Source organism: Sitodiplosis mosellana, unplaced genomic scaffold, assembly GCF_009176505.1.
Source record: "Sitodiplosis mosellana isolate CC-2019 unplaced genomic scaffold, AAFC_SMos_1.0 Smas_scaffold_1, whole genome shotgun sequence".
In the NCBI taxonomy this organism is placed as follows: Eukaryota; Metazoa; Arthropoda; class Insecta; order Diptera; family Cecidomyiidae; genus Sitodiplosis; species Sitodiplosis mosellana.
In genome coordinates this window covers 61,149-86,735 of record NW_022595244.1, presented here as the reverse complement: position 1 = coordinate 86,735, position 25,587 = coordinate 61,149, and the positions used below count along the sequence as shown (strand labels likewise).

Genomic DNA, 25,587 nt, shown 5'->3' with positions numbered 1-25,587 from the left:
AAGTTAATCAAGAACAATAATATGGTTCATGTCTGCACTGTCAAAGTATTTAGTTCATTCCGTTATTATAATTCGTGCATATTCTAGTTCATTTCGTTGTAATTTTGCCGTGCATTCATTTCTACGTGAACATTTAATTACACCAGCATAAGAAACGATTAAGAAAGATTGTTCGTCGTATTTTTAGTTCCAAATTGACGGGCTCGTAGGAGTTCAGCCCAAAAGTGAAATGCATAAAAGTTGCATAAAAAATTAATTTTCCTTAACTGCAGTGAACCGAGTTTTAACTGTGTGCAATTAGTTGTGAAATTCTTCGTTTCTTCTATGCTATCAATTTAATGCGTCATTGTTTAACTCGCGTTTTGTATTTGGCATAGTTGGAGTAACTTCGTTTCGTATTTTTTCTTACGTAATTGCACTTTGGAGGAAATTCCCGTGAATCTATGTCAGTCGCTTATAAAACTGCAACTTTAGAAGACGGTTCGGCTTCAGCTGCGTTCAATCCTCAAAATTCACAAAAACGGGGCAAATCCTCGATTATTTGCCGCCTCAATGACGGAAGCGTAAGCGAAAACTTTTGGAAATGATCTACAACGAATCGGAACGAAACTTTGGCCCACGTGTGCATTTTACATTTCTTTTCGTCGTTAAACTTTAAAAAGCGCCAATAAGTTTCACTGGTTTTTCTTTTCATCCAGGTCACAGAAAAACATCTTCGTTTGATGTTTAATCAAGCTCATGTTGTTCTTTTTCATTTCATGATTAAGCGCCCTAATTACGATTCATAACTTGAATGTTCGTTAGAGTTTTGCAAATGAATTATGTAACCGGTTTGTTTGAAGCAAGTCGTCGTAATTAACAAATCATGTCTACACGCGTCTATTACTACCACATTATATGATTTGAGTATGTTCAATTAGAAGAATGGTCATTGCACCGATTATCCAATCCAGTTCAATTATGATTTTGCTCGTGAGTGCACCGCGCACCTCTCGACCCAGTTATTTTAATCTAATCACCGTCGCTTCTCGCTCACCAGATAGACATTCATTAGAGTCGAGAATTGGATGGGCAAATTTAACATGTGGTGACATGTCTGCCAATCGCATTTGCATTAAATTATCATTTCACCGCTCACCGAACTCTATCGACCGTTGCCAATAAAGATGTTATCGTTTATCCTACTTTTCTAGTTTGCCTTTTGTTTTGCATACATTTATGACATTTTGGTGACATGTGTCTCCGAGTGAACCAAAAACTTTCAAGTTCTCTCGATATCTCGCATCTCGTGCATGACAAAACTTTCGTTGGGATTTCACGTGAATATTTAATTAGCTTATCTAAAAATAATTAATATTCCAAAATCGACGAATCAGTTTTAGAATTTGGATTTTTCAGATTACCAAAAATACCAAGAAAATGAATAATTATTCCGAAGGCCCAATTTTCGTTCCCTTGAAGAAAAAGTGAAACATTTTCGTTGTACAAAAGCACAGAGACGAAAACAAATAGCCCTTTCGTCGATATTTAAGCCAATTACTCCAGATATTTACACTGTAATTAAACTGTGATTTTCTGTAAACAGGCATGGGCGGTAATAGTTGAATCGGACTTTTGATTGCCAGTTGCACCAATTTTATTTGGTATAAAAGTTATTTATGGCTCCATGCTCATAACCTGGAATATTGAACGACATTTCAATGAATGTAAACGACTATTTTTAAACATTGAAACACGGCGATATCCAACGGCGTATCCAGAGATGAATTTCAGGGGGGTTTTTCGATTGGTCTAATTTTCAAGGGGAAGGCGAAATTTACTTTTCCGGAGTTGGAAAACACTTTGAGAGCCAATATCTGCCAAAGACTTGAAGAGATCATTAATGCAGGGGTTTTGTGCGTTCTCAAAACATATTCGGCCAGTACTTGGCGGTGTGAACAAATAGATATATATTAAGTTTTCGTAAAAAATGTCAGCATCCCCTAGAAATCGTCACATTTGAGTGGGCGACAGAGGAATATCATCGAATTTTCTACAAGATTATTGCAATTTATTGAATGTGTTCGGTATTTTCATATTCAGCTGCACAAGTAAATGATCTGCGAATATCGAACTACTTTTACAAAAAAAGGAACCCCCAAGCCCCCCATCCCCCTGGATACGCCACTGGCGATATCACTCAAAAATTTTCAACGTTTTTAAACCCAATAATTGTCATTGGTTGTAACATTTTTTTATACATTCTCGAAAAAAATCAAATCCTCGAAATTTTTATGATGTTACGTGTGACAAACTCTCGATTACGATTCCAACTGAACCGGAAAAAAATGTAAACGGCTGTGAGCATTATGCAGTTTGACGACATCGAAAAAAACCGCACCGATAAAATCAAGTAAATTACAATCGAAATTTTATGTTGTATTTCACGGCTCGCCAAATTGATCGCTTGCGGAAGCATAAAAGTACGCACATAAAAACTCATCAGTTCATCACGAGTGCATTCTTATCGTCTAACCGCAATGAAAGTAACTCTCGAATTTAATCTTTGCGCATTTGTTCCGATCGAAGTTCGAAAAGACATGAATTGGTTTTTCGCCTTCTTCTTCTTTTTCATCCACATAAAATTTATTCGTTCCATTTTTAGTTTGCGCGACGGAGGTGAATCTTTGATTATGTACACAAGTGAAAGGAAAAAAACACGAAAAAAGGAAAAAAATGTAAAGAAGTAAAAAAGCGCCATCACCGATGGTGACACACACTGAAATGTGTTGGCAAGAGAAGAAACAGAGGAAAAAGTGATAAACTGCATTTGCTTCTCTATTCTATTGAGTTTTACCTCTACGTTCAGCCACAGTAACCTGCAAATATTTCCCATTTTTTTTAGCGCAAGCATTTCTGGTATTTTACCGTTGAAGTAACATTTCCCATGTAAAAGTAACACGAGAAATTTTTAGAAGTCTTCAAATGGGATTTCAATGTCGTAAAAATTAAAAATTTCGTTTTTCTCACGCAAACGTGACTGCATTCTTTTCTAACTTGTCTTCATTCCAGTTTTCAGTTAAGTTGCTTGCAACATCAGATTAGTTAATAATTTTTTTCTTTCTTTTTTTGCGTCACCTTGAGCTTCATTGATTCACATAATTGTATCTTCTCCCCACTCTAATTATGTTATTTTTTTCCTTTGACAAACACGCTCGTTTCGGGAAAATCGACTGGAATTGATCCGATTGAAAGAAGTTGAAAGCAAAAAAAAACGATAAAAATTTCTGCGCAATTCTGCTCAATTGATACGAGATAAAAACAAACCAAGAAGAAGGAAAAAATGTAAGCGCTTTTTTCAATTTGTAAACAAAAGGCGATTACATTGATAGGAGTTATGATGAATTTTTTTGCTCCTCGTTCAAGTATTTATATTTTTAAACGTCCTTTGCATTGAAAGTATCAATCAACGATTTCAGTTTGGGTGGGGCTTCTTTTCGCTATCGAACTGCTCATAGATAGGCAAACAAAATGGGAAAAAAAATCGGAATTCATTTAAGAAAATAGGAATTGTTTCCATGCAATGGAAAAACATGGAACAAATTGAAATGGCATTTTTGCAACTTCATCAAATATCTGATAAGTTTATTCAATTATAAGCAACAAAACACGCGAACAATAAAGGTGAATGTTAATGGGATTTCGTGTTTTTATTCCCACCATGCAACAATAACGTTTTCTTTTCTTTTCTTCATTTCAACATTTTTTCAAAAATAAATGCAAGATTACATTGAATTGCCAATGCTGAATGTATATATGTAGTAGAAATCGGTATCAATCGGTACTTGGTTTGTACATCATTCGAATGCGTCTGCCAAATATTGCTATGTTGAGTTTATTATTATTTGATACATTGGTGGATTGAATGAATAACAACACAACAAACATCTTCTTATTGAGTGAATGTGGTCCAAATTCCAATGAAATATTTATGATGTTGTTGCTGCTCGTTTTCGCATGGTTCACGAATGAAAACTCTTGAAAGTTCATCGAGAAAAAAAAGACATTGCTCGCTTGCTTCAAGAGATTTCATTTTGAAAAACTAGCTGCCAATGTGAAATCAGAGCAACAGTGTTTCCCAACAAATCCCTGCCAACATATTTCCTTTGCTATTTTTATTCCTTGTTCTGCGTTACGTGTTCGGTTGCCTCCCTTCACCAAGAAATGGCGTGTTAAATTTTCGCTCAACTTGTTTTCAACTGTCAAAAACTATTTGACTTCAAATGCTGTAGCGCTCGCGGGAAATGAATCGTTCATTCGTTTGTTTGTTTGCCACGCATCGAAGCCGCAAGACTCAAAACTTCACTTGCAACGAGCAGAACAGACGATTCAGCGAAATAATTTCGAACTTGTATTGAAAATTAAAATCAGGTTGCACAATGATGTTCCGTTCGAATTCAATGGTTTCTTTGTGCAAATGAAGAGGGGTTTATCGAGTCAAATTCTATTTGCATATCAGCAAGTAGTAACGCATTTCAAAAATGAGTTTGAACGGCTCAAATATGGTTCGGCTGTGGTGTAGAGGCAGTGGCGTCGTTGGAGGCTATACTGTTGTGTGCCCGTCGATATTCCAAAGAACATGTAAATCATTGATGTTGAATAATTCATAATAAAATTACATTTACGGCCGAATTGGAACGCAACATGCTTGCCACTGCCAGAGAGATATAGTGGAAATTTTTGTCTGACACTTGCGTCGAAAGAACGGCGATATAGTAATAACATCAATTTCTATGATAAAATATACACCAAAATAAACGAGGAATTCCACTGCAAGAGTGCGACTTGCTTCGAAAATACGAAGGAAAAAGTTGTATTGATCTGATGCAGACAGAGGTGCTTCGGTAAATGTAAAACGTTATTTGAATTGTTGGCGTTTTTTTTAAAATTACAGTAATCATGTTCAACGAATAAATATTGATTGATGGTTGCTGCATTCATAGCTATAAATGGCTAGCCGTTGATGCTATCGACCGTGATTGGTAGTGCGGCGCACTATTTTAAACGCTGGTTTGTTTACTGTTTTCGGCCATTTGCCATGCAATGAAATCGAACAGTTGCATCGGAATTGGCCATTCATACAAATTTCAATGTAAATAAATCATTATTTTTAATGTGCCATTATTTGGCTGATGATTTACATCGTGCCAAGTTGAATAAACATTTTCGATAATTCGAAAATATGGTAATTTTTTTATTATCGTTGAATCGGCGCCCAACTTGTGTGTCGCGAAAAAGAGACCAATAACGAACAGTCGAATTGATTGTCGATCAGATTGCAATTTCTCAATCCATGCTGTCGAGTAACGGTGGTGGCAGCAGCAACAGCAGCGACAGAAATTACTGAAGTTTTTCTGTGGTTGGCAAAGGCAATTTTTCAAAATTGCAATCATGCTGTCTTTTCGTGCTGCGACTGCAGCGAAGTGTGAAACACTCAGCTAGTAATAGCTTCAGTACATCAGAGAATGAATGTGTTGTGAAATCTCTTGAAATTGGCTTGTTTGTCAGATCAAGAGCATTTTGTCGATGTTCCGAAGTTTGTGTGCAACCACAGAGTGACTAGAGTGAGAGAGCGAGTGAGAGTGGAGCATTTACATGCATCTAGCAAATATTTGTGCATTTTCATCAAACATAAATCGAACAGACATAATGACATAGCGTCTGGCGTCGTTTGAATTATGCACTAACATTTATGTTTATTGGAAGCCAAAAGTTATTCAATCCGAACTGGCAAGCTCTCATCGGTTTGGTTGGTTTGGTGTGTGTCAGACCGTGTCTCTGGCCTGTCATTTCATATTCCAATTTATCATGATGCTATGCTCGGAAATCTGGTTGGATAATGAATCTGCAATGAGTTGCTGTTGGTTTTCTAAGATGTTCCGAAGTGTCGAAAATCGTATCACGTAACGTGATGTGAATTTTGTAAGTGGTTAAATTGTGGTTCGTTTAAGTTTGAGCAGTTTGTGGTTTGATAGAACGATAAATCGAGGAGGTTAAATTAAAATTGGTGCAATACAATTGACGGTTCGTAAATGGCTGCCATGAAGGTGGGAAAATGGGAATGTTTGAATCCATCACACGGAAGAATATTTAATCTCCAATTTTAATTGCCACTTCAAAACAACTGTCATAATGCAATGATTACTCACGGGGTGGTTACGTAATATCCGAGCGAAAAGGATTCGATTTGCCAAATGAACATTTTCTCTTCTCACATTCCGAATGATTAACGCATGGCAGCGACAGCTTATATCTTGATCCATTTCTAGGTAGATATTTGTTTGGTTGGAACAATGGAAATTTCAATCATTCCGTTGACAGGCAACACAAATTGAAATCCTTCTGCGAAGCGTTGCTACACTGCAGTGGAATCGATACGTTAATCCATTGGCTGGATCAACGAGCTGGCCCGATGGAAATAGACGTCAAGGTGTACAATGTAAGCATTCACGTGTTTACTTTGCTCTTTCAACGAATCGGAACGAACATGAAGCAACCCAGGTAGATTATTGCGTACAATGTAAACCCGGTCGAAAATTAATCTTAAACATTGTCTTTCGCTTGAACATGTGGTGTCAAATATGCGAATCATATCATTCCACCGTGTAAACGAACCAATTTGCAAGAGTAACCCTGTCGGACTGCTCTCGAATTTGAAACTCTGAAGATAACATGGTAACCATAAAATGGTGTTAGTGTTATTGACCAGTGTATCGTATGTTCGAAATGAAACTGAAATCGATGAATGGTGCAAATTGGAGCACGCGAATTGATTCGTTGAAATACAATCAGAGATTTGATTCCGCGACATTGATATAGACAAATCGAATGAATGCAAACGTCAATTTATTTCACATTAAATTCGCATTTCAAATACATTTTTCAACTGAACACTCGAATTCACAATTACAATGCAAAGTTTTCCGTGTAGTCAAAAGCAAGTTGACACATGTCGGATCGCGGGTTCTTGTCGTCGTACTTTTTATCTTTTTTTGCTAGAAAGCTTCGTTCATTGGCATTATTCACAAAACGCTTACGTGAAGGGAAAAAAACTTTCCTTTGCGCGCATAGTTCAAGAAACGACCGCACATGGGATACATACACATTCAAACTTTTTTACCGTTTTATTATACACGAAAATTGCGATCAAAATGCAAAATAAACGAAGCACAAACGACAAACTTTTCTATCGTTCTTCTTTAGAGAGAGAGAGAGAGAGAGAAAGAAAAAACACTTTTATACGATTTCAATTGGTTTCATTCGATGTAAGTTAAAAAGGTGCGATTTCTACTAGTGTTGTTTTTTTTCAATTTTGATTTTTCCATTCACCTGCCATCATCAACTGCTCGACCGCTTTTCAAAGCTTATGAATTTTTGCACTGTAATCGAGACGGAAAAACAAGTTTCCGTTGATCACTTCAGTTGGGTGCAATGCACAACTTTTTTGCATGCGAAAAACTTGCAATGAAACTTCGAAACGTACATCACTTGACAGTGTTCAGTTGGTGTTCTCGAAGAACACTAGAAAAATGTTTGTGCATGGCAAAGGTCTTGTGTCAAAGATGTTTGTCCAAAGAGAAGTACTGTATACATCCGAAAAGTGTCAACCGTAGTTTGGTAAGCGCACAATGCGGTGCAAATTTGATCATGAGAAGATTCTTTTTATGCGGGCCTTCCAACGTAGAAATTTTCCGGAGCATGGCTTTTGAAACCAACACTTAATACCATGAACTTGAACAATGGATGGTCAACAACCTGCACTTTAATGTAATCTTCATAACGCTTGTATTTCCTTCATTATAACCATTCCACAGCAATTCAATCCCTAGGCTGTCTCATTGACAATGAAGGCGATTTCAATGCAAATTTCAATGCACGGAATTAACCTTCAAGGTGTCTTTCACCACGCAAAAATCGGTATGATCGATGAAATTATACCAAGATAAAAATCAACTGCGCAATAGAAAATTCGGTAGACATAAACACTCTAAAGGGATTATTTCAAGGGCGTTTTGGAATTCTCTGGAAGATTTTTATACGCCTGGACGCATGAGTCGGAGCCAACCGCCTTTGAAACATCCACAGAAAACATTTATGATTTATTTTCTTGTCACAATCATGACAAACAAAATGAAAGCCATACACAAAAGGTTTGAATGGTATCTCTTGCAATTGTTGAAAAATATAATTTCGCACAACCGGAGCCCGGAGGGAAAGCAATTTAAGCAAATATCCGAAATATTTACAGTGAGAATCCAAATAATTTCCTATATGGGAGGGTAGAGAAAAAAATGTTTTTGTCACTTGTTCATTCGTTCATCCGGAAGGAATTTGCTAATGGCAATGGAAAAAAGCAACCGACACAGGCACCGGCGCAGAGCATACACAAGTTTTCATGTTGCACGAATGTTATTCATAGAAATCGCAACACAAAGCACAAATGGTACGGCGAGACAAAAAGTGGACACAGATCGAGGTTTATACCTAAACACAGACAGGAAAAACAAAACCAAAACGAAAATGAGTATGAAAAGAATATGAAAAAAATCGTACATAAAAAGGACGTCATTGACCGTAAAAACTTTCAATATTTTCAATTTTGACATTTATTGTAACAAGCAATTGATCAACGAATCATTCATCAAAAGATGTTTCCCTATCTCTTGCTCTTATTCTCCCTCCAAATTCTTATGCGCAAACGATGCCGTCGGCATAGCAATCGAACAAGTTGTTGATGTCAATGATAAGTTGTGCCCAACGTTTTCAAACTGATTTATTGTGCTTTTTTGCTTTGGTTTTGGCGAAAAACACCAGAAAAGATAAACAGCCATCATTTCAATTTAATCGTGGGTTCAAGTGCAAATCCTCTCGTTTTCACGATCCATTTGAAGTGCCGGATAAAATTAGTCATTACAATAACGACCGTAAAAGTAAAGAGATTAGCGCAGGGTTTTTTTTAAGTGCTTAATTATTCATCTCGCATAGAGGTTAATATGCAAACCGTTTTGATAAATGTCAGTTTCGACTGAACAAAATGTGGACCGGAACTCTAATTTATGCAAAGTGTGAAAAGTTCCTTGGGAAATTTTTGTAGAAAAGGATTTAGCGGAACTGCTTTAGAAAGTACTCGACATACTTTGTTACCGTTGTCAAAAGTTTTCTGAATGAGATTAGAAATCCTGAAATACAATCGCTGCATCTTTTTGGATAGTTTTGGCTCGTGAATATTTTTTCATCCGCATTCAATAATTATTTGAACTATAATCTCTGCCTCTTTGCTAAACAATGTGTACAGAATATTTGCTAAGTCCATACACATTTGAAACAGGGTTTTAGCTCGTATTTTATTGTAACCGCAATGCATGTACCACAAAATTGTGTGGGATATTGTTGATTTGACCGTAGATCGCAGGGCATTTAATACAGTGTAATGTACATTTTAACGCTCTCAGACGTTGAGGGATGGTTATGGTATTCCGAGAAAACGGCAGTTCTCTATGTTGCACCCATTCAATAAAACCGTGGACATGATAACTCACTCAACACCAGATTTATGCTCATTTCACGAATGAACGGCAAAAAACAAAACTACTTAATGGCTGAACAACAAAAAAAGGCAAGTCATTCAATTTTCAGCGCAATTTCTACAACACATTTATTCCGGTTGTGTTGAAGACTCTCAGTCTCCAACAGGCATCACTCACGTTGCACAAAGAAACGATAAAAAATGTCTTTAGCATGTACTGAATAAGCGCCATTCAATGCAATAGACTCGAGGCATGAAAGGAGAGCAACCCACTCAGAATATTTTGTTCGCGATTCGAATTACTTTGTTCGCTCATATTTCTTCATTTATTTTGGTGGCTTGTTGAAAATGAAATCCCCCTCCGAAATGTGAAAAATGCGGAACAAGACGAAAGAATTGTGTAACGAAGAACATAATTTAGAAGCTGAAGAGTTGGTGAGGGAAAAAATTGAAATGAGGAAACGGAGTGGCACCAGATTTGATAATGTCATTTGAGTTCGCAACGAGCACATCCACTGACAGAGAAAAAATGCCATTGAAATTAAAATGAGGAAACGCAGGAAAAAACGGCTGCGAATATACTCCTTTTCAGAATATACTCTTCAAATATTTGACTTGACCTTTTTTTCAGCTCGATTTCGGTTGCGAGCATGTCGATGAAGCATTTTAGCATTTCATTGTGCGTCGACTCGACACTTTTCACCGCCTTAAAATCCAGTGGTTGATAAATTTGTGGCAAATTATTCATTGCTTAGCTTTTCGTATTTAATCAGCAACTGCCCGAAAAGTCAATTTATTCACCATTGAAATGGAATTATGCGAGCGAGAGAGAGAGAGAGAGAGAGAGAGAGAGAGAGAGAGAGAGAGAGAGTGATTGGAAAAGCTCATTTGAATTGCATATGAGCTTGAGAGTTTTGTGTGCATTGCGTTGTTTATTATCATTGTTATGTTGGTTAGCATGCGTCCGTATTATATAGTTTGTGGTGCCGTCGCCGCTCGAAACAATTCCAGTGGTAAGATATTTGGATCACACCAGAGGCGACAAAACAATGATACAATCAACATTTGAATCACTATGACAATACCTTAAAGTTTGCCTGCCTTTATCGTCATATCGATGGTACGACGGTGTGTGCAGCATGCAACACATACAATTCGCATTCGATGTTCGTCTGATTTATGGGCGTGACTGGCAGTGATAATATGAATCTTGAAGTAACTTTGCCCATTTATCTTCGTTGAAACATTCTCCGAAATGTCGAACGCACTTATAAATCATTGAATAGTTTGATGTTTCTTATCCAATTTGCCTCATGGCTTAGCTGCTCCGTGCAGAAGCTAGGCATGTGTGTGTGTGCTGCCATTCAATCGACAAATTGATTTTTGATCGAATGCTATGTTTAATGCATTTCCTTCGATTGGTTTCATAATATTTCTGATTTCAATTTTCATTATTTAATCCAAACAATTGAAGCTTAAATCTCTGTTTCACAGCTCATTTATTATGGAGACAAAGATTTTTCACACACAAACACACACTCTTACATGCACAAAAACTTATCACTAAAATACATTCGAACGCACGGAAATGCTTACACTTGCACTTTTATTAGTAGTTGAGGGGATGCAACACAAATGCTTTACTTTTACTCGAGCATTTTTGTTGCAACTGCTTCACTTCGATGTAATAAAACTCGATTGCAGTAGAACGAAAGCAAAACAAACAAAAAATGCAAACACATAAAATAAATTAAAGTGCACTTCATCGAATTGCAGCAGTGTCGATAACAACTGGCTGAACTGAACGCAACTCATGATGCAATTCGCACTTCGATTTCCATTTCAGCATTTCATTTGAATTTAAGCGTCGTTTACGCCGTCAATTTCTACCTCTTTTCCAAATTAAAATGAAATGAAGTGCAAAGCACTCCAACTAAAAACCAACTTGTTATCCCACATCAAGCGAACAATACGGTCCAACGTCAACGGGCTTTATTTCACTAATAAACGCATATTGAATTTAATCAAAGGCTGAGCAACAACCGCGTTTTGCTCAATTACATGAAACATGCCGAGTGAATGTGCGAAGTTAAATAGCAAAGAAATTGAATCGACCGTCTAATCATATATACCATTACTGAACTGTGTTAATGTTTATTCACTAAACCGATTACTTTCTGCAAACAGTTGCGTATGTACATTTGGATGTACCACTTGATTAACTCATTGCATAAGCCTGCGTGTAGGCTTTAATTAATTTTGGTGAAATTCTACGTACACACAGAAAAGAATCCCCGGAAATTTTGGGTGTTCGCCGTAAAATTTGACATTTATATATAAATTTCTATATACATTTTACCGGCAACACTTCAATTTTCCGGGCGATGACATATTTTCGAACATTTTATCAAATACTATATATATTTTACCGCTTGAAATGACAGATGGCGCTAATTTCTGTTGGAATATTTGAAATTATGTCATCGCCCGGAAAATTCAAGTGTTGCCGGTAAAATGTACATAGAAATTTATATATAAATGTCAAATTTTACGGCGAACACCTAAAATTTCCGGGGATTCTTTTCTGTGTGTATTTACCCTGACATTATTTCATGCAATGGAATTTCACAGTTCCAGCTATGTATGCAAGCGAAAAACTCTTGTAGTTTCGGAGCAATTATCATAAGAGAATATTGAGTACGGAATGAAGCATTCCAACCAACTCATACGATGTCAATAGACATCGAGCAGTAAATATATTAATTTCAATCTTTCATCAACTTTGTTGATGCATGAAGTCTTGGGATGTAATTGAAATCGGACTTTGCTAGCAGACAACTACGTAAGATGCTTCCATTATCATTTCTGAGACTGTAGTTTTAATTGCGCTTACAAAAAAGTTTTTGCATATTTCTGCATTGTATACCATTTACCATTGAATATATTCAAAGTTATCGAGTCTTGAAAAATGTAATGTGAAATTCACAACTAGAAAATAGAACTATTCTTGACATCTGCAGCAGTTTCAAACTAAAGTTTTCATAAGTGCTGAGACATGGCCAAAGTCCAATTTTACCATATGAAGCTGGATATTTTCAATGCTTGGAACGAATCATCATTTCGGAATCAATATCAATCCAATTGCTTTTAACTTTTTTCCTTTTATTCTCATGGCACAAGTCGAAAGTAGTGAAAAACGGAACTTTCTTTGAAGTGGATTATTGAATTCGCCATATTCCTTAAGCTCTGTTGTTTGTATGTGTTGTGCAATAAACAAAATCAACGGCAACTACCATGGGGCGTTGGTACAAATGTGAATAATAAAGCTTCGCATAATATTTCATCTGAAAATTCGGAGAGCCTTCGTATACGTGGGGCGCAACAATACGTGTGTTCAATGTTCATGTATCTGAATGTATTCATATCCATATTATCCAAAGACATTAATATTCTGGAGTGATAGCGTGTTTGTTATTTCTTTCGTTAGCTCTTGTTTTTTTTATTGTTGTGTTTAGAATGATGGCCTTGTCACTTTTTCTTCATAAACGCTTTTTCGCTCTAGCTCGGCTTCTTTCTTTTGAGCTTGACGTCCCAGGCGTCGCATAACATGAGCGTTCTTCATCAATTCCGTTTAACATGCGAAGTATACATAAATACGATCCGATTTTAAAGAAGCAAAACAATATTTCGAAGTTTAGCTGAAGAAGAAGAAGAAGAAGAGGAAAAAACTGAACGCGCCATGTGTTTAGAGAATAAATTCAAAGTTCGTTGCTGTTTGTCACAACACACATATATGATGAAAAACAGCATATATGCTGTAATACAGCATTGCTGTATTTGTTGGTATATTAAATCGGTTTGAATTTCGTGGATATTTTCCATTATATCATTGACATTCCAGGAATCCGGAACGAAATTTGATACGAAATTAATGAAGACTTTCATTTAGAAAACTTAATCGAAAACAATTCGGCGTTCACTGCGAGCATTTTATTTCGAAAATGTTGGATGATTGAGAGCATGTCGTTTTATCAGTTCATGCGATATGAGCTGATGGAAACCGTTTAGCTCAAAGTTAATTTCACTTGAGTGAAACTCTAGTTATAATGGAAAAAAAATGTGGACTTGTTTGAGACAAGTCAATACAATTAGAGCGACTCCTTGAAATATTCTTTTGGGATTACCTTTTGTTCGGCTAAAAAAACGGCAAAATATTGAACAACCGGCTCCCTGGACATAATCAACGAAACAGATCCCATTATATTCATCCAATTTATTTTTCGAGGGAAATAGAATCAGCCAACGAAAAATGCCAATTTCTTCGTATCGTTCAATGTGTGTGTGTGTATTCAAAATGTCTTCCGTTTTTGTTGCTTTTGTTTTATTTAATGGGATTTGTGTTTTCGTCACTTTTTTCCGATAAAGCGATTACTGCTAAAAAAATTATATCCGGATCGTGAAACAATGTTTTGCAGAGCTGTTTTGATGAAATGCCAGCCTGTGAGCTAACCAATAAAATTAATGCACGAAATCCTTGCGTAAATCTTGGAAAAAAGGAGCGCTTTCAACATCACAATGTGCTTAAAGCTGAGAATTATGTATACATGGTGGGTCGGACGCGTGAAATGTTACAGTTAAAATTGAGCGGCATTGAAGCATAAATTTTATTCGTCACGAAGCTTTGTTAATGAACTCCGTACATCACCCCACTCATATCGTTGATACTTTCGGAAGCAAATGTTTGTCTTTGTATCCAATGTAATCTTAATGTCATCGCTTAAATGGTAAACCACTTAATTTGAACTCTTGGTGGTTTTTTGTTGCCAGCCGCACTATGCGGAATGCTTTCTCTCGCCCTCCTCTGTATGTGCCTCTCTCTTACACACACATTCCACATATTTTGAATGTTCCGTATCTAAGTGTCGATGCTGTAAAACCATCAAAATTCCACTACATAATCGTCTATATGTTAGACTATAACCACCCCATTCCGCCATACAATGTTTGCAGCAAGATTGTGCTTTCATCTTTTGTCGTATTTTGTTTTTGAATGGAACACTGCTTTGTGCAAAGTTTATGCGTTCATGCAAATAAATCAGTGAACGCTTCGACTCCGGAGTGTGTTTTGTGCCGACAATCGTTATGCAAATCTCATTTGGTTTTCTTGCATTTGTTGACTGTGACTTTCATTTCGATCCATGTCTGTGTCGTACTCTATTGACTTTTGCATCATACACTTGTGGATTAATGACACTTAATGCAAGCACTGAAATCGATTTTAACATTACATTGGTAAAATGGTTATTGTATTGTTGGAACGACGTTTGGGTGCTTTTTGTGGAATGTCAGACGCTTATGATAATGAAGATATCAAGTTAACTCTTGTCAACTTACCGGAAACCATGAACGTCCTGAATGACGCCGCACCTCAATGGCTTTGTTCCCAGTCCACACATCGAATATTCCAAATGGTTTGCATGCCTTGAACAGTCTACCTTATTTTGAGGTAGCAATGAAAAGCTTATGCCGGAAAGTTTGGATAAAAATGATAACAGAACAAATTATAATCGCTTTAATTTCGCCCACTCGGTTAATATGTATTCATAAGCTGGTGGATAAACCCATGTGATATCGTCAGTTATGATGGCGTCTGCCATTTTCCAGTAACGATTATGACACAAGATAAATATTAGTTTGAATAATTTTAACGAGTATTACATTATGAAATTAGTTTTTCGTGCAAATTAAATGTTTACAAACGGCTTCATTTGCACTTGGACAATTTGCTCAATGTGTGTGTACCAGTGCCGAGTTAACCAAATTTGGTGCCCGAGGCAAAAATGATTTTGGTGCCGCTTGCAATTTTTTCCCGGTATATATACGATTAATTATTGGTAAAATGAACGTACATATCGAATGCGAGCGGTAGCGAGCAAAATTTGTTTTTGGAAATACCATTTTCGGGGCACCAAAAACATTTTTGGGCCCATTTTTGGCTGCGTGTTTTCTTTTTCAGATTATTAAAAAAAAAATTCCCACGCTTGTGGTGCCCCCAAGAACGTGGTGCCCGGAGCAACTGCCTCATTTGCCATATGGCTAACTCGGCACTGGTGTGTACGGTCACGGTCTTTTCGATAAAATTGTTGATTTTCCGCAACGAAATATCATCAAGTTTCTAGCGGTCAAAAATGAAACAATCTCTTTGGTCCAACTACCAAATTCAAGCATGTATATTCCGAAAAATTAGCTCGGATGGAGTAATATAAAACAAACACGTTGTTAAGCCGGTTTCTATGGCAGAATCTCATTAATTTCAATACAAAATCCGTCCAAGTTAGTTTTCCATTTACAAAATTCATATTAATGACTAGTGTTGCATTTTATCCAAAGCAACACTTTTCACTTCATATGGTTCCATATACAATCAGATCAAATGCCATGAATTTAATTTTAGCTGATAAATGAACTACGAATTTACTTTCATTTCTCATTCATCAATAAAATTTACAATTCCAGGTATTCAACCAAAAAGTAACAATTTTCCAACTGACAAGTGTTAAGTATTCACGCCTCGCATATTTAAAACTCATTGAACTTACTGCGAAATATATGTGCAGACGGTGACGAAATGATTGGCTATCGAGAACCACCCGCCGGCTGTCTCGTTTATTTCATGCTGTCGATCGTAATCAATCTTTTCATTGCGATACTACGGATATCGGCACAAGATGTGCAAAACAACAGCACATTACCAACATCAGTGCATCGTTTCGATGCCAACGCTCTCATGAATATCAAAACGAGTGACGTAAAGACTAGCGAAATTGGTGAGTAAACAACTTGAAAAAAAAAACGAATTAATCCCAAATATTGTTTTATTTCCAAAAAATGTCATCTAAAAATTGGGCCCTTGTTTTATATCCCTTCGTCAATCGAAGCGCGTCAATGTTTGATGATGAAGAACCCAAGTTTAAAGTCATTTTCAAATATTAATTGAAAACGCTTAATTGATAAATGGATAATCGATGGCGGCTTATGTTCAGTCGGAAATAATCGTTGTCTGCGGTTGGTTTAGTGCGTCTTAGCTTCAAAATCCATATCATAGATCCATTATTTCCCAATACACAATCACAACGAAAACTAATTTGCCATCATGGTTAAGCTCATACGGTTGACTGAATTGTTCATGGCCCGTTGTGCATTTGAACGATGTTAATATTGGAATACCTTACGGACGAAGCATGAAATTAAATGAAAACATCCGAAATTGGTCTACTCAGAGACGAATAATAACGATGAAAACAAAACACTTGAACTAATTTAAAAACAATGAATTTTTTTCTGCGAATTTGATGGTTTTTTAAACACCAAAAAGTGGAAGCACTCACGTTTTCGCGTCGTCATTTTTAGCCTTGCGTTTTTTTAATATTGGCCACAGAACCAATTCATAGAATTCAAATCGAAACGTGATTCAGTGAATTTAGTATTTGCATATTTACAGAATGTGCTGAGCCGATGGCGGCGCGTGCACCATGTATTCACAATTGTGCACCAACGAAGGAAGAAGAGAAAAAAAAACCATCGAAGCAGTAAACATAAATTCATAAATGCAGACATAAATCATTGACGAATTTACACGCTTACCAAAAGTAAAGCAATAAAAAAGCGGTCCATCGAAAACCAGTCGAGGAAAAAGCGAAATCAGTACGACCGACGAGCATTCAGACGCTTTTCCAGTGAAAATGCATTGACGCAGCAGCGACGGCCAAGTCTGTACAGCAAAAGCAGCAAAAACGATTACAAAATAAATATGAATAAATGTTTATGCATGTTCACGTATGTGAATTTTGATCAAATACCAAAGTTTTTCCACAATTTCTTGAGACCCAGTTTTTACAACGTTCTTCCGTAGAAGAATGTTATCGTGACCTTTTTCTTCAAAAAAAGTACCATCACTTCTTAATGCTGTTTCGCGTGCGAATGTGCAACTTTATACAAACTTTCGCTTTGCTGCCCCTCTCTCTTGCTCTCTCTACATCTGTTTACACCATTTTTATTTGAACTGTGTGGTGGTTTTTCTTCTCTTTGAATTTTTTCCTCCTTCTAAATGGATGTTCATTGAGAATAATACGTATTCACTGAATGTTTCCGAATGGAACGGCACACATAAGCTTCATAGTCTTTTTTGTGGATACTGTTGTGTGCCAGTTAAAGCATCATAATATGAATTGATTTCGAAGATGTGTACAAAATGGCTCTGGTGTGTAATCTTATTGTTATGTTCCAATGGAAACCCATTTTTTGCAGCGATTAGTCCGTGTAACAAAAAATGGAAAGTTTCGCTTTGATGTGCTGCTTCCAAACAACTTGCCAAAGGCTTGAAAATCTAGCAAGCAATCGCAATTCGAATAGTCCTGGTTCCCTCAAACGGAAAATGTAAAGAAATTTTCATTATTTTTAAATTATTCATCATCGTCATTTCAAAGATCCAACGTCTCTTAATGGAAGATTGAACTTTTGCAATGTGCCAATTTGAATCATTTACTTTTTTTGCATCGATGCATTTTTTATGAGCGTCAAATCTCTTAATATAGGGCTTTAAAGTAACTCGTGGAAAATTATATTTTTTTACTGGTTTACAGTGGAGCAATATTTTTAGAATTTAAGATTTCTCTGCATAATGGTATTTCTGCGAAACTGCGTACTTGCATGCGGTTGAAAAATCTGCGATATTTTTTCTTCCATTCATCTTTGGCGAAAAAAGACGAAACAAATTACTATGTGGATCTTAGTTTCATTTTATTGCATATTAGACAAGGAAATAAATGAAAACAATGAGTAGAACGACTAGAAGAACATTTTCATGATAAAAACAACAGAGTACCATAATTTATATGAAGCTCTGTGCGAATAGTGAACCAAGTTCAGTTTCTTATAATTATCTCGAGAAGAAACCACCTGACTCGTAAACCTGAAATTATGAGTGGTTTTAATAACATACACTCGTTTCCGTCGAGAGCTGAGCTTTTCAGGTAAAAACCAGAGTATACTTTGCCTTTGACTTAACAACTATCGTCGTCTGTAAAAAATGAAACCGTAACAAGGCATAATAAATCTGCGGAGTAAAACTGATATAAATGACTCCGTAGATGCTTTTATTGCATACTTAGGACATCTAGTATCTTCGAAGATTTCTTCTGTTTGAACCTTTCCTTACAAATTGGTTTTAAACATTCGAGAATTTCGAGAGACATTCCAATGGTGACCATGACCGCGTTTCCGCAGAAAAGGTCCTCAGAAACGAAATATTTTTCCTCTCGAATTCAAATGTCTAATTTTCTCCGGTCAATCAATCTACCCACCCGTCTTTCTCATGCAAGAGTGATATTTGTCTTTTATCCAACAAATTTTTTTTTTTCTCTTCCATCTCCATTTCGCCTACACAAAACTAGCCACCACATCTGCCATGGATGCATACAATCAGAATGGAACGGAACTAGACTCGCACAAATCCATTACAACTTATCAGCATCAGATGAGTGTGAATTTAACCGGCGTTGAAAGTGCAGCACCATCAACATTCGTAGCGACGCCATTGTCAAAACAGCACGATACCAACACCGAATTGATGGGAAATGATGATGGTACGGCTGTTGATTTCGTTAACGAAGCATTGGCAACCGTAATTCCCGTGTCGACAGTTGTCTCTGCGATGCCAAGTGATGCTGTAATCGCGCTGGCCACTGGAGCAGCAAATCTTCAAACACCAAACCCATTGCAACGAAGTAGAAACAATACGAAAGCAACGGTCGTCTCACGGAATCAACTGAGCTCACGTACCTCAATTAAATCGTCATCACCATTTGCATCGGCAAACAATAATACAGCTCCGCAAAAATTCCATAAAACAGATGCGCCCACGATGTTGAATTACATTTTTGACTCGCATCTAACGAACAAGCATCGCCATTATGACCCAAGGTACGTATATGTTGTGCCGTCAATGATAATACACGGACATTTCGAGCATGTGTGTGTGTGCACCGAATAATTCCATGCTCGTAGCGAGAGCTTAGAAGAGGAATAGGTTGATGAATTCAACCATATATGCAATACGCTTGAACATAAATATGCGACGCACAACTCTTCTCGTTCGGAACAATGAACGCGACGGCATTTATATTTCGGAATATATCGCTGTTGCAGTGATATTTAGCACATTGCATATGCACGAATTACGTAAACTATTCGAATTTCCAGTGGTTCGTTAGTTTCTAATCGTCATGAAAATGTTGAGTGGACTTGGTAAAATATGTGTGTCTGGAACGTTTTGCCTATGACAATGTATAACTTGTTGTGCGCACTTCGTTTGCATGACAAAAATTCCTGGACAAATTCTCACCTACTGGGCACATATCCGAGTTCTAAATAAATATTTTTCGCTTGGAATTCTCGACATTCACTCGTAGCGCAAGTTAAATGGGAATATTAATACAAATTAATTTGCTGGACGCAGACCGTTTCCAACCGTTTCATTGACGTTTGAGGAAAAATGCTCCGACAAAAAATGGAACGAAATGGATTACTTTGCATTATGGACGCATGCAATGGGAACGATACTAACAGCGCTGCATCAACAATTAGAGAAAATAGAATGAAAATGGTCTGGTACGCAAAACCAGTAGTAAACAAAGTGCAAAATGTAATTACATCGAATGGAAACGACATGCAAAACATATCGAATGTCACGTGCTCATCTGCGCATCTCTCATATCATATTCTCTTTCGGTGTCTAAATTCTTTTTGCGTGTGCAAACACGGTGAAACGTGTATGAATTCTTTCTGCATTCGAATATCAGCACATTCAAATAAATAGCGCCAATTTTGGCCATCGCATGTCTAATAACGACGTGCATTTTAAATGCTCGACAAAATTTCGAGCAAGCGAATCGCAGCTGCGGCGCCGTACCGTGCGGCGTTATATATGTTTTCATCAGCTTGTCTCTCTCTATACTCTGGCGGTGAAAGAGAGAGAGAGAGAGAGAGAGAGAGAGAGAGAGAGAGAGAGAGAGAGAGAGAGATATCAAATCGCAGGCATTGGTCTTTAGTCTTTCAATTTTAATTAAAATTCTGCAGAGCGTAAAGCACGGTGTATTTGATATCGATATTTGGTCGAATGCGCCAGTTTTCACTCGGGTACGTCGCCAGTGAGTATTCGTTTAATTAAAGGATTGAAAGAATACGAGGCACGACGAAGAAGAAAAATGCACCGCCGAATGAGACAGTGAAAGAGTTGAATGGGTTGTTGTGTGTATGTGTAGAGAGCATCTAATTAAATATTCAAATTTGGTGGATTGCAGATGATGCTCGTTAGATCGGCAAACTCATGAAATGATTTTCACCACTCCAGCCGGATTCAGCCAGATGTTCACATTTCGACAGTCCCTCATGCGACGAGACTGAAATTTCTAAATTTGTTCGTTTTTCTTTTGAATAATTCATTTGTTTTTTGCAGATACGGTCCACATTTCGATGACGTGCATGTTGCTGAAAAAGTCGGGAATGTTTCTGCACAGGTCGGAAACATCGCTTATCTAAATTGCCGGATTCGTCTACTACAAGATAAAACCGTAAATAATATCATCAAGCATTTAATGAATTAATCGCTTATTAACACCGAGCATCGACTCGATGCCGATTCGGTGGAGCCGGATTTGTTGTTGGATTTTCGAGTTCTGCACATAATTAGATTTGAATCAACCTAATGGTCTCCCAAAACTGTTTGGCAATAAATCTTCAAAAAGCTTCATAAATGTGGCATTTTGAATATTTATTGGCGCTTCAAATCCGCTCCCTCCCGCATCTCGTTTTCTCTATTATGTTCAAACGGTTTATAGTTGGATAGAATAAATCATAAAACAAAACGACGCCAATAAAATAGATTTTAAGCGGCGTGTTTTTTTTCAATTTATCCTGTCTGTGTGCGCGTATGTATGTAGGTAACATGGTTGAAACGTGAACAGAATAACGATTACGATATTCAACTGCTAACGATTGGTGTTCAAACATACACGTTTGATAAACGATTTAGCGTCGAATTCGAGTACCCAAACAACTGGCGTCTGCGAATAGCCGACATCAACAAAACCGATGGAGGGCTTTATGAGTGCCAAATATCAACACATCCACCAAGGGCGATCCGTACACGGCTCCATGTCAAAGGTAAGCCTCGGCAAATCCGGTGTTTTTTCGTTCCCTTTGATACGAACCTCACACAATTGTTGGCATTTGCTTTTGCAAAGCTAATGCGTTTGATACCTAATGCTTTTCTTTCTCGTTCGCTGTTGTACACATGGACAAAATCGCACATCAAGTGAATTGAAGCAACACACATACCGAAAATATGGTTCAAAGAAAACACCGTTGTTATGCATTTGTCAAATGGAATGTTCAGCGAATAAAAATGCAAGCACACTTAGAGCCGATAAGTTTATTCATACGCCCATCCATCGTCATTACGAACTCTTTTGACAATCGACCACAACCATAAATGCGCCACACATCCGACGATCTGCTACTCAGATAATGGCTTCAGTTGGCATCACGTTTAGTATTTACTCTTCGCAAGCTTGGTTTAATGCAAGCACTTCCATTTAAAATGCAGTGTTCCGTGTTTGCGGCCCAACGTATCCGTTGATTGTTCATTTCGAAATGAGTGAAACCTATTTATTTTAATGAAACACAGATCAGAGTATTTCAGTCTAGACCCAATGGGGATTTAATGCTTCTCAACTAAAAAACTACTTAAGCACTGATTTATCGAGCGGAATTTTTACAATTTCGAATTGCTCCATTGTGTGCCGCTCGACAGTCACGAAGCAAATCGAGAAAAATGGCGAACTGCTGCAACAAATATTAATTGTTTCGTATTGCAAATTTTATCAATACATTTCGTTTCTTCCACACGAGCCGCACTTCCATTCACGGATGTCGACTCAAAAACAATGCAAAAACGCATTACAGTTCGACGTGCAGTGTGCACTCCGAATTTGGGTTAATTAAAATGCAAATACATATTATATGCCATCGAAATATTGGCTTAAAATCGAACAGTTCAAAAATTCGGAATCTGAATATTGGATTTGAAAATGTATCCAAAATTGAACGCACACTATGAATTAAAGAGTCTAATAGTGGATTTGACTTTTACTCGTTATTTCATAGCTCATCCATAATAAACAAATTTTCAGGTCATTTCCGGTGAATGAGGAAACTGAAAATATCATTTATTTTATATTTCCCAACAATTGTTTATTGAAATTTTACTCGAAAACTTTTCGTTTCCACTCGAAACACAACAACGTTGAGTTATGGATTATTATTGTTGGCCCACTCAACGCCCACTGGACTGTAGAATTCTGTTTGCGTGTGTTTGTAGTCAAACTTTGGAATTACTTGGAAAAGATATTGTTGTTTTTGTTGAAACGTCCGACCATAATATTTATTTTATTGTGTAATATATCTATGGGTGAGATTGAGAGTGGAGTATGTTTTATCTTCGATTTATATTTTTGAAAAGGCGAGTATCTTTTCTGATGATTCTGTAGGCGTTAAAGTAGAGTATGTTGGCGTACCGTCTAACCTCCGCGGTTTTCACGGCCTATCAGTTTCGCGCAAATCGCGTACAAAAAAAAGCAAAATTTATACAGAAGTTTTTTTTTCTTATCATTTTTCGCGCTTTTCGTGAAACTGATAAGAGATAAAAGATAACTTTGTTCAGCTTAGTTATAGGAGACTTCAAGTACTACAACTTTTCCGAAGAGACAAAGTTTTTATCTCTTATCAGTTCCACGAAAACCGCAAAAATCCGTGACGCCAAAAATGAACATACTCGTCTTTAACCATTTTTAAGTCGAAAGAAACTTACTCTTCTCTTTCATAACAAAGTCAGTGAAACATACACTAATCTCAATCTCATTTATTGATATTTTGGTATTGTTCACAAGCAGTCTAAAGTTTAAAGTAATATATTTTATACTTGTTGGCATCAACTCCTCCTGGGAATCGACTGAAATGTTTGTGTAATTCGTGGAAATCAATTAATAAGCTCATTGCTGGATTTGTCCCAACCGTAGATTACTGTGATTTAGATTGGGTCGAAGAGGTTGAATTCGTGGAATTGCTGAGCATTCAACGGAAAAACCTTTTAGTTTAAGTAGATTTGATTGCGATTATCTCTTGTGAACCGAAGGAAATATATCGCACTGAGCTTGTTGTTGTTTGCTAGCGTTCTATCACCGTTGTTTGACCTTGTTTGTGGTCTCATTAAATGCACATAGAATGCAGTCCAAGAAGACTTCCATTTCATTTTATCCCTTAGTCAGTAAATGTAGAAAAGAAAATGTTCGTATTTCTTTCTCTACCCATGCCACTGAATCTCTCTCTATCTCTCTCTCTCTCTCTCTCTCTCTGAAACGATTTAAAGTAGTATACATCTGATGCTAGCCATTGAATGAATTGAAATACGTGAGTAAACTTTGAGCGAATAAATTAAACTTCGACTAAATGGGAACAATTAGGATGCGCTTCTAAGCAGAAGAAAGTTTTCGTTCAGTAAAAATACGAAAAGTTAATGAAAATGAAAGAAAAAAAACCCAATTGCAAATATAAAGCATCTATGCCAAACACAAACATAATTATGTTGGTTGAAGCGATGCATGGCACAAAATAAACCAACACAACTTGTTGGCAAAAGTTTTTCAAATCAAACGAAATTCACAGGCATTTACTGTGGATGGAAATAAATCAACAACAACCGAAAAAAGTATGACGTTTGCTGACAACAATTCACAATGAGTTCACGAAATTCCATGTAAAAACAGACGAACAAAGTCAATTTTCGAGCAAATATTTGCTTTGTCTACATTCGTTCTAGCATTTTTAATTCATTTCTCTCTCTCTCCTTTTTTTTTACTTTTATTTTCCTAGCTCCGGAAGTGTTGATCGTTGACGAATTCGAGCAACCGCTGGTGGACAAATATTATGAAGTCGATTCGACCATTGAATTGGTGTGCACTGTCCGACATGTGTCGATGCTGTCATCCACTGTGTCTTGGCTACACGGAAACCAGATGCTGAACTATGATATGACACGCGGTGGCATTAGGTAAGTTGATCCATAAAATATTCCATCCGAAATCCGCTTTATTTACAGCGATGCGCACGTACGATTGACGATGTAACATTTCGATGTTGGTCAACAGCTGGACGATGAACGAAGAAAAAATACTGGAATCACATCCGCACAATTTTTCCGTAGAAAAAAAAAATCCGATAAAAATTTCAACCAATTTATCAAATGCAAACAGATTGGTGAATTTTGCGCAAAACATAAAATCACGAGATAGAAACAAAGAAAAAAAACCCGCTGAATAAAATCCAGTTGGGAATAAATGAGAAGTGGTTTATACCGCACGTTTTCGATCTTCTCGATTCCTTGTGCGAAGCATACTGGTTGATGGAGATGAACGTCATTTCAAATGAATCTCCCTCAGCACAAACTTAATTTTCATTGGAGCAATGAGCTTTGTCCGAATTAAATTACATCAAGCTACGTTCAGAGCGTTGTGTCTCGTTTTTATGTTCTAACCAAAAAACGAGTTTTTTCAAATTGAAATTGTGTCCATTGGCTGTTGTGCGGTACGTGTTCGGGTGGAACGGGTTGATTGCAAAACAAAAGTGACAAGTTTTATAGTAAAACCGTACATACGGTATATGTGTGTATGAATCGGGGACGGAAATACTATGACACAAATGGTTATTGCTTTTTGTATGTTGCGACATGTTCATATTCTTGTTGTTAAAGTCCTTCAATTACACGTCGACGTGCCATAAAATATTTTCAACAAAAATATTGCCAAGTTTCCACATGAGTGCGAAACATAAGAAGAAATTGGCCAAAGACATGTTCATTACACACACAAAAAAAAACACATTACGAATGCTTCTCTTTTTTGTCCTCA

General features: G+C 37.0%; 1 protein-coding gene across 2 annotated transcripts in view; it reads left to right on the top strand.

Moving 5' to 3' along the window:
- The window catches only part of LOC129566198 (uncharacterized), a 35,496-nt gene that overhangs the window by 2,563 nt on the left and 7,346 nt on the right, over window positions 1–25,587 (top strand). For both annotated transcript variants that reach the window (XM_055441916.1, XM_055441925.1), the window contains exons 2-6: window positions 16,082–16,392; window positions 19,018–19,546; window positions 21,081–21,195; window positions 21,565–21,787; window positions 24,554–24,731. In XM_055441916.1, coding sequence (XP_055297891.1) covers window positions 16,194–16,392; window positions 19,018–19,546; window positions 21,081–21,195; window positions 21,565–21,787; window positions 24,554–24,731 — 1,244 coding nt within the window. In that variant the 5' untranslated portion in view covers window positions 16,082–16,193. The remainder of the gene's footprint in view (window positions 1–16,081; window positions 16,393–19,017; window positions 19,547–21,080; window positions 21,196–21,564; window positions 21,788–24,553; window positions 24,732–25,587) is intronic.